The following is an 18,707-nucleotide window of genomic DNA, read 5'->3' as shown; positions in this document are numbered from 1 at the left end:
TACTGACATAGCAGCTCATAGGATTGTTAGACAGTACTGGAGTTGCCTGGCTCCAAGCCTACTGATAAATGAAAGCCCTCTGTTAAATGCCTAAATCCATCCCTCTTCAGGGACCCTTCTTATGAAGCCCTATTATGCTGCCCCTTTGCTTTACAATTAATGCCAAAGCCCTAGAACAGGAGCCTATTTATCATTCACTTGCCTGCTCCAGTTCCCTACGGAAAACATTTCATGTCATAAATGGTGGGCCAGATGCTATGGAAAGGCTTTGTGCCTCTCTTCCTGGCCAGCGTTGTCCATTGGAAGTGATCCCCAGGATTCCCTCCATATTACATGGAGCAGACTCTTGGAAGGGCTGTTGTCCAAAGGGCCAAGCTAGGTGGGATGGTGGCCCATCTGTGTGTTTAAAACGTGCATCTGCCCCAACCATGTCAAAGGAGGAAGGGGCAGTCGGTCAGTGGTCTGTTTTTGACAGCAAAAGGAATGCGCAGGTGCGCAGTGTAGAGCACCCCACTACCCGTACCTAACCTTCCTGCGATCTATCGCCACACTATAATGGAGGTGTGTTCACCTGGGCCAGCCTTCCTCAACCTGGCTGGCTGGCTGGGAATGAAGAGAGTTGCAGTCCAACACATCTGGAGGGCACCTGGTTGGGGAAGGCTGGCCTAGGCCAGCAGCACATGGGAGATGAGGGGCACGGAGGCTGCCTGTGTGCGGGGAGAGCTCCCCACTCAGAGTCAGAGATGCCTTTTCCCATCAAAATCAGGCCCTTCCCATTCCTACAGAGGGGGCCAATCTATATTTAAGCAGACTGCTCGCAAGCAATCCCTATTGAGTTCAATGGGATTTACTTCCAGGTTAGTGTTTACAAGATTGCAGCCTAAATGGTTTCTTTATCAATACTGAGCTCATGATCAAAGGAAAAGAGCAAGTGCATTTCTCAGCATATCAACTGGGTACCACATTGGAGGAAGGCTGCACATTTTCATCTTTCCATGTTGCTGAGTTGGCTAGCAATACAGTTCTGGCCTTCACAATGGCAAGGACCTGGCAGGATGATGTAAGGCAACCTTTTCCAACCTGTTGCCCTCCCCATGTATAGGAATACAACCCCCATCCTCCCTAGCCAGCATGCTGAGCAGGGATGGTAGGAGTTGTAGTCCAACACATCCAGAGGGCACCAGGACAGGGAAGGCTTTTTTATTGTTATTTCATCGACACATCTGTAGAGCACCAGGACAGGAAGGCTTTTTAATTGTTATTATTTCATCAACAAACAATACAACATGAAAACTCATCTGACATGAAATAGCTTATCGACAATGACCTGCATATAGTGATACAGATATATAACACTGTAGGACTAAACTTCCTCTTGAGGGTCTACCAATCTAGATTTAGCCAGGGAGTATTAATTAGGTCTTTCCAGATAGTTACATGTGATTGTGGAGGTTTCAAGCCCGGCTAGGGAAGGCTTGATGTGAAGGTTGCAGCCTGGAAAGCCTCCTTTAAAGTGAGAGACAGAAGTCCTCTGTCTGCTAAACTCAATCTGTTAAATTTATGCAAAAGATAAATTTTGCAGAGCAGGACACCTGGGAAATAAAGCTGATCGAGTTTGCTGTTTTTAAAAGTGTTAGGATGGGCGATAACCGATGAGAAACGCCCAGTAAAGGTGTTGAGTTGATTTCCCATTCATGCAGGCATCAGATCATGACTGTAAAGCCCAATAACTTCCATGAGGGCAGTGTGGTGATGGTGTAGGTAGTGGTATATAGCACCCAATAACTGCATTTGGCCGTTGTAAATAGCAGGAGAAAAATCCCCTCAGCTTGAGTTACACTGAAGGCTGGTTTTTGTGAACCTTCAGATCAACTGATTCAAGGTAGAAGCATGTGTTAACTCGAAGAAGGCTTATCGCTGGAGCGCTTTCATTGGCTTGTGGTGCAACTTCCAGAGCAAAATGAGCTGGGTGATGGCTCATAAACCAATTGTTTTAGGGCTCGTTCACATAACTGTGCTAAGAAAGACAATGCTCCTGATAAAGAAGTCCCTTTATCCCTTAGTAGGACGCTGGTGAAAGAAATGCAATTCAAAAGGACAGAGTGTGTTCGGTAACCACCTACACAAACTGGAGTGTTTACCATATTACTGGGTAGTGTCACAACACCATGTGGTTTTCTTATCATGAGGGATGTGTCCCTCCTCACAATACTAGAACAACGTGGTACATTCTGCGCATGACAGTAAAGGAACAATACAAAAAAATCTCTCTGGATATGTACATATCTCTACGCACAAACATATGTTCATCTCCAGAGGGCTTTTATTTCTTGCAAAAGCATATATTCTCACTGGACTCATTATGCCACCCCCCACTCCCACCCCACCCTAAATTAGTGTAAGCAAAACTTTAATAAAAAGCTTTCAAAGTGGATTCTCCTAGGGCAGCCTTCTCCAACCAGGTGCCCTCCAGATGTGTTGGACTACAGCTCCCAGCATTCCTGACCATTGGCCATGCTGGCTGGGGCTGATGGGAGCTGAAGTCCAAAACATTTGGAGGTCACCTGGTTGGGGAAGGCTGCCCTATGGGTAGGGGAAAGAGCCAAAACTAGTATTTCATAACTATGGGCACTACCCACATCATATATAACAGCCTTCCCCAGCCTGATACCCTCCTGATATGTTAGACTACAACTATCACCCCCAGCCAACATGGCCTGAGTATGACTGAGGTTTTATGAACAGTGCAGAGATAGTAGAGCTTGGGGTAGAGCAGTTACACAATGAAGGGAGCAATCCTATGGCCGCTAGTCAGCAGCTAGACAGCTATAGGATAGGTTGGTTCCTGAAGAACCGATCTCCACCCCCTCCCACGCCACCTCGTAGGCAGCATGGATCGGCTCCGCAGAGCAGCACAGAGCGGGGGAAACAGGGTGTTCCTGGGGCTGGGCTGGGGCAGGGAGGTCGGAAGTGCCTGTACAACACATCCTATATGTCATCCAGCTGCCCCTTCCTGCGCTCCGAGGTCCTCCGGCTAGACAGCTGAAATCGGCTGTCTAGCCATGAAAGCAGGGCAGCGAGAACAGGGAGGAGATCTGCTCCTCACCACTCCTCCCGCCCTGCACTGGATAGGCAGTCGCCCCCAGGCTCGGAGGTGACCATCGATCCACATAGGATTACTCCCGAAGTTGATTTGCACTAGGTGCAGGACAGACAAAAAATTTTCATACAGTGCATCATTCTCTGAAGGAAGTAATGGCCGTGAATTGTGATGATGGCCACTACCTTAAGACAGCTTTTTGAAGGATTGGGCAACATCAGAGAGTAGGGTGGGGAACCTGTGGCCCTCCAGGTGTTATTGGCCAAGGATCAAGAACATGAGCCCTGTTGGATCAGACCAAGGGTCCACCTAGTCCAGCATTCTGTTCACACAATGGCCAACCAGCTGCCCACAGGAAACCTCCAAGCAGGTTGTGAGTGATAACCATATTTTTGATGTGGCCCTTTCTTCATCATTAAATGATGCTTACATTACTGTGATTCCTAAGTTAGGCAAGGACCATACCTATTGTGCAAACCATCAACCTATATCATTAATTAATGTAGATATCAAAATATTAACAGCAATCTTGGCCAATAGATTACATCAGGTCATGGCTGTTTTGGCTAGACCAGACCAGGTGGGATTTATTAAAAATAGACAGGCAGATGATAATCTTAGATTAGTTGTTGATCTGGTTGCTTTAAACTCTGAAAGAACTGATCAGGCGGCCATAATTTCCTTGGATACAAAAAAGGCCTTTGACAAAATTAACTGGAAAGTTATTTTTACTACATTGATGAATTCTGGTTTTCCTACAGAATTTTTGAAATGGGTAAAAATTTTAGAGTCGGTTCCTAGAGTGAGAGTAATGACCAACAGTTTATTTTCAGCCTTTTTTTTTTTTTTTACTAGGGTGGGGCACCAGACAAGGCTGCCCACTTTCCCCGTTGATATTCAATTTATGTTTGGAACCCCTGCTGTGTGTTATTAGACAAAATAATAGTATTCATGGATTTGTCCATTTTGGATTAGAATTTAGAATTAGTCTTTATGCTGATGATCTTTTGTTGTTTATCTCGAGACTCTAGTCGTCAGTTCCAGCTTTGATTAAATTTATTAATACTTTTGGTGAATTGTCCAGTTATTCAATTAATTGGTCAAAGTCGGAAATAATGCTGATTGGACATAGGATATACTCTAGGGTATTAGCCAACTGGCAATTTTGACAGTGCCCAGAGTTTATTACTTATTTGGGAATAATTATTCCTAGAGATATATCTCAAATGATTAGCTTAAATTTAAACAAGTTCGTTAATGATATTTGATGAGATATAGATAGATGGGCATCTTTAAAGTTGAGTTTATGGGGTAAGGTGAATACACTTAAGATTAATACCAAACCCCGAATTATTTATGTTATACGTAGGATTCCTATACTTATACCTGGCAAATATTTCCAAAAACTCAATGCTTTGTCTTGTCAATTCTTTTGGGGTTCCTCTCCACCAAGAATATATTTAAAAAGGATGCAACTTCCAATTAATGGAGGTGGGTTCAGTTTTCTGGATCTAGCTATGTACCATCAGGCCTATTTGCTGACCTCTACTAAATGTTGGTCTTTTCCACTCAAATTAGATTTTCCTCCATGATCAACATTGGAATCTTCTTGTCTGGAGCCTCTCTTTAAATGGATGGCATTAGGTTCCTGGCATATTAAGGTAGACAGAGCTCCGCCCACAATTTTGGCAGTTAGGGAAGTTTGGCATATACTGTCATGTGAATTACAGTTTGATCCATTTTCCCATGCTAAACTGACTATGGGGAAATTCAGATTTAAGAACTGGCAAAAAAATGTTTTTATGGCGGATCTGGACAGATAAGATGATCTTTGCTTTAGATCAATTAGTGGAGGTTGATGATGAGTTTTGGGTATTTTCAGCTTTGCGAGATGAATTTGATCTGCTGGCTTCAGCGGAATGACAGTACTTGCAGTTGAAACATTTGTTGGTGTCTAGATTTGGTCCTGCTGCTTTTACTGTCTCAGAATCTCCTTTGTTATTGGAAATACTTATTGAAGCTGATCAATTGTATCGACCTATGATTCATGTTTATAAATATTTATTATCAATTAATAAATATGACACAAGTGTTTTTTTAGCAGGAATGGAACAGGGAATTGGAATGTCCTATTTTGCTTAATGAATGGACTCCCGTTTTGGCATCTGTATTGGACATTCCAATGGATCTTCGGTTACGCCTTATTCAGCAAACAGCTCTTGTTTTGGGTATATTGGATGCCACAGAGTCTTTTTAGTAAAGGCTTGTCCAGGTGTCATGCAGTCAATGCTTCTTTTATTCATATATTTTGGAAATGCCCAATGGCCGCCTCCTTTTGGGAGGAAGTTACTGTACGGATACATTTTGTATTGGAAAGCTCTTTAATATTTACTGTTGTAAATGTTATTTTAAACTACTTACCTGCTTCTTGGAATGTAACACATGGTCAGCGTAAATGGATTTTTTGCGCCCTTTTGGTTGCTAAAAGACCGATACTATGATATTGGAAGGATAAAAGCTCACTGCCTATAACACAATGGATTGAAGACTTAACAACTGTAGCAACATTTGAAAGAGTGGTATATAGGCGTAACTTGCAAATGGACTTATATGCCGATATTTGGTCTGCTTTTACTGAAGTTTATGTGTAACCTTCCCCCCCTTTGTTTTCTTGAATATTGTAATGTTAGAAACTGAGGATTTTGAACATGTTGTTGTATTTTTATTTCACTCTTATTTGTAGGTTTTGAAATGTTTTTAGTTTTGTTTTGTAAAAATTCACAGTAAAAGATTAATTAAAAAAAAAAAAAGCGGGACGGGAGTGCAGCAGCACCCTCCCAAGAATGATAGGAATTGAAGCCCAATTGAAGGATACAGGTTCCCCACCCCTGTAGAGGATAGGTCTACCAACACTTATTAGAAACCTTCATGTCCAGGAGGTAGTATACCATGGAATACAATATGGGGAAGAAATAACGGGCACGCTCTCACCTTCCTGCCCCACTTGCTTCAATCAGTGGATAACCTAGCTGGCCACTTTGGGAAATAAAATGCAGGACTAGATAGACCTTGGTCTAAGCCAGCAAGGCGACTGCTGTGTTCTTATGTTTTCTTGAAACCAGCCTGGCTTGCTGTAGGCAGACTGTGCAACCTAGTCATGGAAAAGCAAGGAAAGGCCATCAAGAACATGAACTAAACCAGGGGCGGGCAACTCATGGCCCTCCAGATGTTGTTGGATTGCAACTCTCGTCATCGCTCACCATTGGCTATGCTGGCTAGGGCTGATGTGAATTGTAGTCAACCAACAGCTGGAAGGCCACGAGTTGCCTGCCCCTGAACTAGAGAAAGCATCTGGTCTGTATGGTAAATCTAGGGAGCCGTTCTATCCTACCCCTTCATGCAGCCTAAAGAGCCTGATGGGATTTAGAGATCTATAAGGCTACCGCTATTCCACTATGTGTGGAATGTGGTCACTTTATCCCCAGAAGTGGAGAAGTCACCTTTAATTAACTTTTAATCATCTCTTTCTTGGTCGTGTGACTGTAGAGATGAGACTGAAAAGCCTGGGGCAGCTGCCAGCAGAGTGTTTTAAATAGGGCTTCTGTTTGTCAGGGTGTTGGACCACTTCACTTGTCTAAGCCCCACTACACAAATCCTGGTTCAATAATCACAAATGGCCAAACTACATGTGACATCTGTCACATCATGTAATTTGGCATTATTTATGTAGCTGATTTTGGTATTAAAAAACAAACAAACGTGTAGTGGTGGTGGGCAGGCAGATCTGGACCATGGCACAGGAGGAGTGCCCACTGCCACAGTCCAGATCAGACACCCGCCCCCCCATGCCATGCCTGCTATTCACAGTGGGAGGAAAGCTCAAAGCAATTGTCAAGACAATTGCAAACAAAGTCATGCAAATTAGGGACATTAATTAAAGGAGCATAACATCCACATTCTCTGACATAAAGGAGCATAACATCCACATTCTCTAACTTATTTACATGATTATTTTATGGAATTCACTGTCACAAGCTCTGGCCTTGTCCTTTAGCTTATAATGGTGGTTCTCAAATTATTATTATTTTTGGGAACCACTAAAAAATCACTGGGGCTCTTGGCAAATTGGCATTGTCAACGTTGATGAAAGTTATTGGCATTGTCAACGTTGATGAAAGTTATTGTATTGAGAAAAGCATAGGCCCTAGACCAGGTAACTGAGAAGGGCCCCTTTAACTTGCACATTTTTAGGGAAACATTAGTATTATGCCAAATTATGTAGTAGTAATGCCATATTATGAAAATCATGGGTCCTATACCAGAACTTTGTTAGCCAAATCTCTGGACCCATGATTTTCATAATATGGTCTCGCTCTCCAAAATGGTCTCGGTCTCCATCAACCCCCCAAAATTAATTAATGGCAGGGCCAAGTACTGATATTCCTAACTGTTCTGCTACCTTTCAGTGAATCACCTGAATGGAGCTTGCAGATCAGTTTGGGAACCTCTGGCTTTGAAGGATTTGTTTTTAAAAGGATAGACATCATGGAGGACAGACCTATCTATGGTTACCAATCTATCTATCCATAGATAGATTCTATCTATGGATAGATATACAGGCAGGTAGGCAGGCAGAGGTAGATAGCTAGTTCCCTAAATAGAATCTGAAAGTTCTGACCAGCCTCCAAGGACCAGGTGCTGAGAATAAATTATAGGATGACCAGCTCATTCTACTTTCTTGTAGGTTTCCAGCGGCACCTGGCTGGCTACTGCTGGTAACAAAATGCTGGACTAGATGCAATCTTGTCTGATCCAGTGAGGCAATTTGTCAAGTGTTTGCAGCTTTTAAAAAGCATATTTTATTTATTAGATTTATTAGCCGCCCATCTGGCCAGCTACCCGGCCATATTTTCCCATGTGTTTACATTTATCATAATTTGTTCATGCTCCTTAATTTTAACATATTCCCTTCCTGTCCACAGCATATTGCATTTCGAAAGTCTGGCCTGAGAATATTGGATTTGGATTCAGACACGTGCAGCTGGGATGACTGTAGCAGCCTATCCCACCCAGTCCTCCCCACAGCAGCCCCTCCAGCCCCCTGGAAATACTACACAGAGGGCCTGGGGATCTTGACAAATGGGGTGAACTGTGGTGCAGAGGAGGATGGGGGGAATCCCGCCAAATTGGGCTGGGGCACCTTTCATGAGCGGAGCCCTTCCATCCACAGAAGGCAGATCCTGGATCCAACCCCCTGTAATTTGTGTTATCGTGCGACATGCGTGTTATCTGACTCATCATTCCAAGAGCCCTTGACACGTACTGGTCTTCTATGGTCCTTGTTATCCATTCTTCAGAGGTATTGGAAGCTGCTGATGGGATTAATCAACACTGTTAGGTGCGACTACGGGTTTGTTCTGTGTTTTATCATTAAATGTAATTGCTAAAGCTAAAGCAAACAAAATTGCCCATCAGATCTAGGTATTATTAATATTCTGTGTATACATGTGCAGCATTTGAAAGCCTCCATGAACACTGGTTTTGAATAACTGATTATGGCTGCAATCCTAACACTTACTAGGGAGCAAGTCCCAATGAATACAGTGGGGCTTACTTTTAAGTAAACATTGTTAAGCTATACCCACTTACCTGGGAATAAACCCCACTGAACTCAGTGAGACTTGCTTCTGAGTAGATACGTGTAGTACTGCACTGTTAATTTGTTAAATTTACAGTTTATTTGGATATTTCATACTGCACAATGGATACCCTAATAAACATTGGTTAGCAACATTTTTGAGCAATTTATAGACAGAAATTTTTCTTTTTTTACAAGAGCACTAGTTTCCACATTGACTAAGACTGAACTTTGCTTTGAATATTTGTTTCACCATGTGTCTGTGGGCACCAGAGCAGTGTTAAGCTCTACAAATTCCAGCTGGATGTCTCCACCTGCATGGTACCCACTCTCCTTGAAGATGTATGCCATGATGCAAGAGATTCTTGCCATCATTTATAGTTCCTGTCTCAGCCCTTTTGAAATCCCATTGTTGGAAGCGCAGAGGGGTTCTCCTTCTGGCTACTTCTCAAACGTTGTGCTAAAAATCAAGCACAAGCTGTTCCAATGTGGTTTACAACCTAAAAATGCCTTCCTGTTTCAAGGTGGCATGATACTGAACTTACCAAAAACAAAAAGCACTCCATTTTAGTTGGGCCCATTATGGAAATAATTCTATTTTCACATTCTCTGGGCACCAAACACAGTTGATATACAATTATCTATATCAAATTCCCAGGACTTGCAGTGATATTGGCCAAGTCTCCTGTATTTCAGATTTCATGTCCTCTAGTAACAGGAAGCAACCATATTGATATTTCCCAAACTGACTCAGGCCTACAGTTTAGCTCAGCCTTCTCCAGCCTGGTGCCCTCCAAATGTTTTAGACTTCAACTCCCATCAGTACCAGCCAGCAATGATGGGAGTTGTAGTCCAAAACATCTGGAGGGCACCAGATTGGGGAAGATTAGTTTAGTTGTTAAGGAAGGCCAATCCACATCAAGGAAGCAGAACATGACATATGCTCCGTCCCTGGAAAGGTACTTTAGGCTGAAAGTTCATTCTTCCTTGCTTTCCATTTTTTCTCATGTTCTTACAAAAGTACTTAATGATGCTTCAGCTATGGCCAAGAATAGATGGATTTACTTAACTTGGGGTTGAATCAATTGGAGCACAGCTAAAAGCAGTGGTAAATGTTGACGTGCAGGCACTCATCATGACAGTGCCCATAGCCACATCCCTAAGGAGAGCCCAGAAATTCAGGCAGCTGTGTGGATCCAATTCAACAAACCAGTTCTAGAAGTTTTTCTTTTATCTCCACCAGGAGGAGGTCTTCTGTAAACCTAATGGGTCTTAACTGCCAATTCAAGACCAAGCCATCACAAAGCGCTTGGCATGACAACAGGGAACAATATATTGTTGCTGGGAAAATTTATTTCCTCCCAGCTACCCTGAGAATTGCAGCTAAGCTCAGAGGGGGCAGGGAATTCTGAGCAGGGTGGCAGGTGACTGGCACTTGACTTCCGCATCCCTGCTAATAAAAATGCACCGGTACTGTGTCCCTGTGAGCCCTGGCTCCATTATATCACTGGCTAAGAGGTAATTGAGTCAAGCGGTGTCACTTATGCACACACGCACACACCATCAGACAGTCTTGATATAGAACAAAAATTTATTTACAGAGAACCATAAAAAATATAGATCTGTTTGGAAAAAGAGCATTCAAAAAGGCGAGGCTAGATGTAGCCAATCACATCATTGCAAATGATGGGCTGCCGACTCCGGCAGTTCATGAGGGCAGCGAAGCCACTGCAGTCTGTGGAAAGCTCACTGATGTTGGCGTGGGACTGGTGAAAGTAGGGTAACGAGGGCCGCCCACCCAGGCCTGCAGGGCAAGAGAAGCGCTTAGTGCTGTCAGGGTCCTGCTTGGTGCGTTCTGCACGCGAGATGCCGGCCAGCCTGCGGCGCACGTTGCCAGAGAGGTTCAGCAGGAAGCCGTGGGGTTTTGCCAGCCAGCGCTGCAGCCGGCCACGTTCTCCGCTCTCCTCGGGCAAATCCATCCAGTTCTCGACCAAGTCGGCAAAGCAGTTGTCCCCCAGCACCAGCGGCTGCCGGTTGCGGCTCTGTGACAAAAGGGACACTGTCCAGTCGCCCGCATCTGCCGGTTCAACGTCCCGCCACCGCTCCAGGCATGCATCGGAAGCAGACTTGGGGCGGGGCCTCCTGGCAGGCACTCGGCGGCGCAGAAAGCCCCCTGAGGAAAGCTTACTGGCTCGCAGTGGTGGGGGGCCCTCCTCGTCTCGCCAGCTGCTCCCAGACACTTCAGAGTAGCCCGAGTCAAACTCCAGGCTCCGCTCACTGCTGGGAGGAGAGAAGGCCGCCTCCTCCTCCACTGCCCCCTCCAAGCAACAGGCAGAGTCTGCTTCCGAAATCTCTGACACCCGCGGGCTGGCACACTGCTTTGGGGAAGGCACGGCACAGGGTGGTCTCACCTCCTGGGGGTCCAGGCGGAACTCTCGGTCATGCGCCCTCTTCAGATCGTGGAGCGTCCGCATCATGCACTGCATTTGGCCCCGCAGCACTTCGCTTGACTCCTTCATGCACAGCTGCGGGGGAGATGACAGACATTTTCAGACATCCCTCTGACATGCACCCCAACAACGGGGCCCAGTTCAGTTCTCAGCAGAAGACCAGGACGAGCTGGGAAAACTGGCAAATGAGACAGAATTACATCCAGACTGGAGCCTTCCCACCAAAGATATCTGTTCAGAATTAATCTATCCAAATATATCTATCCAGAATTAATCCTACCAGCCTAACGCTACACATCCAGAGACAGCCACGTGTGGATATCACGAGCCCAGACAATGCAAAAGTCAGCAAACAAGAGGATCATTGACTCCATAGAAAGGAGCTCCTGACCCCATTTGACCCTGGCCCCCTCAGGCAAAACTGCTGGCTGAAAATAAAGCCGCCTGCACTCATCAGCCACACATCTCATCTGGCTCCCCAAGCCATTTCTACAGCCCGTTCCTTACACTGCACACACACACAGAGCTTACGCTGCCCAGGTGTCCCAGAATCTAAGGACTCTGGCACATGCAAGGGCTGCCAAGACCTGCCGCAGGCCACGCAGCTCCCAGAGGATCTTAACTGAGATGCCTTGATTTGCGAGGGGCACGGATGGGACTTTGCAGACTTAGGTGTGGAATTGGGAGCCAGAGCCGCACGCGCAAGCCCTTGCCCCGTCTCGCCTCGGCAGGCCCCCAGCCCGAGGCAGAGCTTTTCGGCAACATCTGCACGTTCCAAGCCCATCCCTGCCCATGCAAGCAGGAGCTTGTTACAGTGAGCGAGCCGCCCCACCCGGCAGAAGATGACACAGAGGGTGTGTGAGTCTCCAGGAATTACACAAGCAGTCCCCAGCCATGCAGGGAGAAAAAGGCAGGAGATTAGATTGCACAGTCATTGACATGGGGGGGGGGTGTCTGCTGCAACGGGGGTGGAATGAATCTGCAGCAGCATAGACAATGGTGACGTTCACTTGAGAGTGCCTGAACTTCAAGAACCTGCACAACTTTGGCTGTGCTCTCCGGGTTTTTCATTTGCGCAGGAGGGAGGGCAGGACGTTTGAGCAAGCCAGAATGATGCAAACTACCCTTTCTTGTCAGAAATCCCTGTGTGCAGCTGGGAAGCGGTGCAACAAGCCCAGTTCCCAGAATCAGGCCAAAAGGCAAACAGCCAGAGGAGGGACACGCCCCTCCCAGGTGCTAAAGAAAATATGGGTCAGTGTGCTGGGGGACTCTGCTCTGGTGGGGACAAAGGGAAGGAGGGAGCATGAAAGAAAGGATCAGCTGTTACTACACAGGGTGTGTGTGTGTGTGGGGGGGGGGGATAACTGTAGAAAGAGTTTGCTAATCCTAGTCAAGAGATTTCTCGCAAGCCCTCAAACTAACCTCAGCTATTCCTCAATGCTAAAACGGCAAAGGTCTAGTCAGCAGTCCAAACAGCATGACCGTGGATGCCTAGTATTGTATTCCTTCTTCCGCTCTGTTCCTCAAGGTCCACTTCCTGTGGCTTTCTAAAGCCTCTACAGTTCAGCCCACGGATGTGCCATAGAGGCCACTGCTCCTCCAGGCAGCCTTTTGGACACAGTGACCAGAAGTGATTCATTCAGCTGGTCTGGTGACACAGTTCACGCTAGTCCCCCAGTGGCTGGCTGAAAATCTGGACACCATCAAATGCCTGCCTTGAGTTATGCTTCAGTAACAATTCTGGGGCTAACCCCAGCAGTCATAAGAAATAAAGTCTGTAGGTCATCTCTTCCCTATCCCACTCCACCCCATATATAGCACTTCTGGTCAAGGAAAAACCCAAGCTCCTTTCCGGGCCGCAGCATCAGATAAACTCAATTTACACCACAAGAGTGAGTCAGCCCTTGATGGGATTTTAAAAGACAACAATCCCCTGTCTGAACATTGCACAGGTTGGGAAACACACTGCTGCTTCAGCACACAGTCAGAGCCCAGCAGCTTTGAAGAGATGGAATTCTCCTAGCCCAATATCACACAAGCAGATGGCGTATGACTCAGTGACCCTCCCCCAAGACTTAAATCCCAAGTCTTGGTTTCCCCATCTAAAATATCAAGGTGTAACAAGCTGGATGGTGGACGGCTCCCAAGACCATGCCATGCAATGTGGGAGGTTCATCTGCTGGCCCGTGGATCAGGCCCATCCATTTCAAGCCTCGACGGGACCGGCTCCAGTCACCACGATCGGTTCCCATTCTGCATCCCACCCACCCCTATGCTCGGTGAGTCCAATTCTTTCCCACCAAACTTCCCCCGTTAACCTTAGCCACTGCCCTTGCCTGTCTGGTTAGGAGGCGAGTGGGGACTGTGCATCTCAGTTGCCTAGCAACCATGGGACTTCTACTTCTTCTAGGCCCAACAGAATGACCAACTGGGGGGTAAGGGCTGTAACAGGAGTGGTGACAGCAGCAGGGACATACAGCTGGGTAGCCTTGCAAGGCTGACATCCATTTTATTTATTTCACATTCTTTTTAGTCCACCTTTAAGGGTAAAACCCTTAAATCCATGTTAAATGTCAGATTGCCCTGGCAGGACAAATTTGGGAAGGAGTGAATGAAAGGGAGAAAGAACAAGGTGCCCACTTGAGCAGTTAAGACTGAGATGCCCTGGAGCCCACATATGTACTGCCAGCATAGACAACATCCCATATAAGGGCCCCAGACGCCAAAGAAGAACTCAAGAAATGGATCCCTGGGCTTAGAACAGCTTTCCTCAACCTGGTGTGCCCTCCAGATATGTTGGACTACAATTCCCACAATGCTCAGTCATGCAATAGCCATGCTGGCTGAGGCTTATGGGAGTTGTAGTCCAACACATCTGGAGGGCACTAGGTTGGGCAAAGCTGCCCTAGAACATCCAACTGGGGTGCCCTCAAGCTTTATACCAACTGGCTCCCCTGGATCTGATGATATCACTAGACCATCGCCAAGCAGCCAGCTGATCATAATTGACTCAGAATCAAGTTTAAACAGAATCCTGTAAGACATTCCTTTCCTGTGGCAGCAGCTCCAGAAGGTGTAGGATTTCCAAGCTCGGCATTAGCCATTTCAGTTTCCACATTGACTTACTTACTTACTTATTTATTTAAAATACAAACATGGCACTTTCCCATGAACTCAAACCAGCTGACCATAATAAAACAATATAGACCAAGAGCAAAATCAAGCCTAAAAAAAGTATCTAAACTAATAAAATATTTATTTTTATTATTATTATTATATTTATTTATATCTCGCCTTTTCCCCCAATACTGGGACTCAAAATAATCCAAACACCCACTAAAAAAAGAGAAAGGTCGCCTTGCTCTGAAACCCCAGTAAAGATGTACATTTAGGCAGAGGGTATGACAGCTAATGAGCAATCACCATGAAAGCCCTGCTCCTGGCTGCCACAGGCTGTGCCTTAACTGGGGGGTAGGTTCATATAGGGAGGGGTGATCCTTAAGGTATGGGGGTCTCACGCTGTGAAGGTTTTCAAAGGTTACAAACAGCACCTTGGACTGGGCCCAGGTACAAACAGGAAACCAATCCCCTGGACTCATTCACAAACTAGAACACTGACAGTCATTCAACTGAGCAAGAATGTATTTAAGAAGAAAATGCTTCTCTACTATAAGCAGACGGCACACAAGAAAAAGCCTCAGTACACACACAGCCTCCCTGCGTCACACACTATACCACACATAATGTCTTTTAGTGGTGCATGCTGGGAGAGCGTTCATGGCCGACAAGCTTCCACCGAACAGAAGCAGGGTGTGTGTGTGTACGCGCTCTCACACATGCCCAGTGGCCCTGTTTTCAAAAGAAAATAATGCTGCTGCATACCTCCCAATGGTTTTGGCAAGGCAGCTGCTAGGCCCCTTTTAGTGACCCCATTCATGGTGACAGTCAAGAGAGAGAGAATTTTGCATCATATATAAATAGAAAGCAGGGACTGAACTAGCCTTTTGGGGGACCTTCATCTTCCACAACGTCTGTCAGCCTTCTGGTTCTCACCCAGAAAAGAGTTCAACATCTGAACAGCTCCTTCCCCCATTGTGTAACTTCCTGTAGGATAACATCCCATCTCTCACTTTGTTATACCAAACCATTTGCTCCTTTGTATTTTCATGGCCACTAGAAAGGTCCAAATGGACACGCTGCCTTTTGGCATTCTCAGGAGCTTTGGAAAACAGAGAGTCCAATCTAAACATGGTATCTCAGGGACATCCTGCTTCCTGGTGGGAGAATTCTGCACAATGACTACCATGGGCCTTCAGTTGTTCAATTAGTCAAGCTCATTTCCTAGTATGATGGGCCCCAAGAGAGAGTGGAACGATATTTATTACTTTTTATTTCTGGTTCCCAAGGTGGCTAGATGTAATCAGTGTAGAATCCAGGCTCAGCATCAACACCCAGCATCCTTGGGCAGCTGCTGGGCTCCCAGCAAGGCCCGCCGGTGCTCATACCTACCCTGAGCCAGGTGAATGGGTCTGTGAGCCACCATTTTAATTTCCCACAGTGCCCCACTGCAACACTATGTTAAGGTTCTTGTGGGAAATTTAAAATGGCAGCTTATAGATCCTCACTACTATCACCAGGATAAGCCCACCAACATAAGGAGTGATCCACCAGAGGGCACTTAGCCGAGGGACCCCTCAAATCTGGAGCTGGCCCTGGCACACTTACATCACCACAGGATCCCATAAGGCTGTTCTAACCTTGCCATAAGATTTCTCATCGCAGGGTTCAGTTAGCGTTTATGTGGACACCTCTTACACAGAATACTCAGAAATGAGGATAGGTAAAGGACAGCCTTCTCCAGCCTGGTGCCCTGCAGATGTTTTTGACTACAACTCCCATGATGGCTGGGGCTGGTGGAAGTTGAAGTACAAAACATGTAGAGAGCACCAGGTTTGGGAAAGCTGGTATAGGAAGTCTAACCCATCTTCTTTCAGAGACAAAAACAAATCCCAAAGCCCTCAAGGGCTTTAGAGGAGTAGCATCCTCCCTAGGGTAGGCCATGGTCACAGGCTGCAGTACCCTCACTGAACACTAGAGGGCAAGCCTATGTGGGAGACAGACCTCCACTGAGTACCCAATGTGAAACGGGAGAGCTGAGGCTGAATTTAGGGTGCCCAACAGGGAGAGCTCTGGGACCCATGTTTACTGCAGCTCAGGTTAAAGGACACTATGAAACTGGGACAGGCTACTGAAATGAGGAACGCAGACGCAAACCTTCCTGCTATCCACAGGGGAGTTCCACAGTTCTATGTGGGATCTGGCAACACAGCAATTTGGAAGCCTACTGGAACAGAAGAAGCTGCCTTAGACCGAGTCAGAGCCTTGGTCCATCTAGCCCAGTACTGTCTACATTGACTGGCAGTGGCTCTCTGGGGTTTCAGGCAGGATTCTTTCCTAGCCCTACCTGGAGATGCCAGGGACTGAACCTGAGCGCTCCTGCATGCAAAGCATGCGCTCTACCACTGAGCTATGTTTCAGAGATACGCTGTCATAGGGTGTGGTAGAGATGACAGGAACAAACTGTGGGCCTCTTGAGAGCCACTGGATATTGAATGGGAGTGGGGGCAGGGAGGAAACCGCCCGCCCTCCAGTCCTCCTATAGTTACTCTTCCAGGAGCAGCCCATTCTTTAGCAGCCAAGTACCTAGAAGTGAGGTCTGGGAAGAGGCAGCCCTGAGCCCAGCATCCCAGTTTGACTCCATGTCTCTCTCCATCCTGTTCGGTCTTTCCCGCTCCACCCCCTGAAGAAACCTCCTGGACAGGGCTTTTCCTTGGCTGATGGGGTTTCCCACCTATCCCCTTCAGCACATATACATCATCCACATCATCATTGCTAGAACTGTTCCAAGCTGAGGCAGGGCTCGCCCCCTTCCTCAGCCCCAGAGTCGCTTTTGAAGGGCAAGGTTCAGCCATGGAAGGGAAGCAGCTGTGCACCCAAGCATGTGCAGAATGCACTTTTGGTAACTTAGTAGTAAAGTTACTAAAATACCACCCACCACCCCTGGTGGGATTAGGGGAAAAACATTTTGAGGCGTCACTTGTGCAGGTGATCCTCCAGAGCATCTTTAGGAGGAGCAGAAATAATAAGTAATAAAGAATAAGTCCAGAAATAATAAGCCCCACGGATTTCAGCACGGCTCACACTTCCCAGTAAGCGCGCAGGGGATTGCAGCAAAGCCGCCCGATCCTATGCAAGTTTACTCAGACGTATGACGCCTTGGGTTCAGTAAGGCTTGCTCCGTAGTGAGCGTGCTTGGGACTGGCGCCTCAGGCGCCGGGGTGCTCTCTTGAGACCCCTGCCGCAGCCACAGGGATCCATTCTCTCCGGCTGAGGCACCTCGAGGGGCAGGCTTGCGAATGACATCGGCGCCGGGCGACAGCGACCCACCTCATCAGCCAGAGTTTGTGGGGCGGAACAGCCCTGCCTGGCTGGCTCCAGAAAGAGGAAAAGCGGGGCTGACAGCTCCTCAGCCAGCCTGGGCGGAACGCACACAACACACAGACACTTCACTCATCTCGGGCGCAGAAGCCGCAAGCCCCGTCTTGCTGCCCGGGTTAATCTGGCGCAGGACTTTCGCAGGGCGCTGTTATTCCCAGAGAACGGCAGCCACAAGTTCGGTGCGATCAAAGGCATCGCTTCGCCTCTCTGCAGACGGGTTCTCGGCGCAGCCTCGGCCGGGACTGGATCGCCGCCTACGGAACACCCCCGCCGCACGTCCCCTTTTCCCTCGTGGCACCCCCGCCCTTGATCACCCCCACCCCAATTTGCTTTAGCGGGGGCCTCTATAGCCAGCTGACCCTCAGTGCACGCGCCTCCCTGAGCCCCGGAGCTGGAGGAACCCCCAGCGCCGATGCCTCCCCAGAATTTACCACTTCTGCGCGGAGGTGGCTCACGAAGGCGTCGAGGCGGGCGCTGTGCATGCCAGAGCCGGGGCGCTCAGCTGCCAGCCGAAGAAGGGGGCGCTCCGAAGAAAAGACGGCGGGGGAGGCGCGGGGAGGGGGAGCGGGAGCGGGAGCGATCCCGACGCTCTGACACGAGCAGGGGCCGCTCCGAAAGTTTCTCGCTGGCTGCGCCAGGCGCCCGCTGCCCCTCCGCTCTGGCCCGAGCGCGCAGGGCGCCTCCTTTGGTTCGGCCCGAGCCCCGCCCCTCTCTCCTGGACGGCCCAATCAGCGTCCCAGGCCTCGCCCCCTCTGCCAATGAGCGGCAAGGTGGCTGCCTGAAACCCGAACTGCCTGGATCGGTTGTAATTTAATTAGAGCCCATATTAGGAGCCAAAAGGTGCCACAGATGGAAAGGGGGGAAGGGGCTCGGGGGGTGCCGGCGCGGCAGGGCAAGCGCGCGGCTCAGGGGCCGGGAGCCCTTGGGGCACAGCGCAGTTACACGGCTAGGCTAAGCTGCGCTAGCCCATCTCCGGGCTGGGGAATCGCAAGCGCGTCCCTAAAGTAGCGCTCTGGTGGCC

General features: G+C 47.7%; 2 protein-coding genes across 3 annotated transcripts in view; one reads left to right on the top strand and one right to left on the bottom strand.

The window, feature by feature from the left end:
- Nucleotides 1-4,806, top strand: part of UBA7 (ubiquitin like modifier activating enzyme 7) — a 68,452-nt gene extending 63,646 nt beyond the window's left edge. The window contains exon 25 of the mRNA XM_084839512.1: nucleotides 4,679-4,806. Within this exon, the coding sequence (XP_084695638.1) occupies nucleotides 4,679-4,730 (52 nt within the window). The 3' untranslated portion in view covers nucleotides 4,731-4,806. The remainder of the gene's footprint in view (nucleotides 1-4,678) is intronic.
- A 5,498-nt stretch (nucleotides 4,807-10,304) lies between these two features.
- Nucleotides 10,305-18,346, bottom strand: INKA1 (inka box actin regulator 1). 2 transcript variants are annotated; one of them, XM_084839509.1, is made up of 2 exons: nucleotides 18,118-18,346; nucleotides 10,305-11,263 (listed from the first exon to the last, which is right to left on the bottom strand). In XM_084839509.1, exons 1-2 carry the CDS (start codon nucleotides 18,166-18,168, stop codon nucleotides 10,394-10,396), a joined length of 921 nt encoding a protein of 306 aa, XP_084695635.1. In that variant the 5' UTR covers nucleotides 18,169-18,346; the 3' UTR covers nucleotides 10,305-10,393. The 2 variants fall into 2 exon arrangements, with proteins under 2 accessions (XP_084695635.1, XP_084695636.1); XM_084839510.1 differs by having other exon boundaries at nucleotides 10,319-11,263; nucleotides 17,636-18,346.
- Between the last annotated feature and the right edge of the window lie 361 nt (nucleotides 18,347-18,707).

This window comes from Heloderma suspectum, chromosome 2 (genome assembly GCF_057233095.1).
Source record: "Heloderma suspectum isolate Gila_16-S chromosome 2, 16-S_ref, whole genome shotgun sequence".
Classification (NCBI taxonomy): domain Eukaryota; kingdom Metazoa; phylum Chordata; class Lepidosauria; order Squamata; family Helodermatidae; genus Heloderma; species Heloderma suspectum.
This window is presented reverse-complemented; position numbering and strand designations above follow the sequence as displayed.

Coding starts and splice junctions, on each gene's coding strand:
- INKA1 (XM_084839509.1), bottom strand. CDS start 18,168: ATGCACAGCGCCCGCCTCGACGCCTTCGTGAGCCACCTCCGCGCAGAA. Junction 11,264..18,117: donor GCCACCTCCGCGCAGAAGTG/GTAAATTCTGGG, acceptor TCTCCCCCGCAG/CTGTGCATGAAGGAGTCAAG.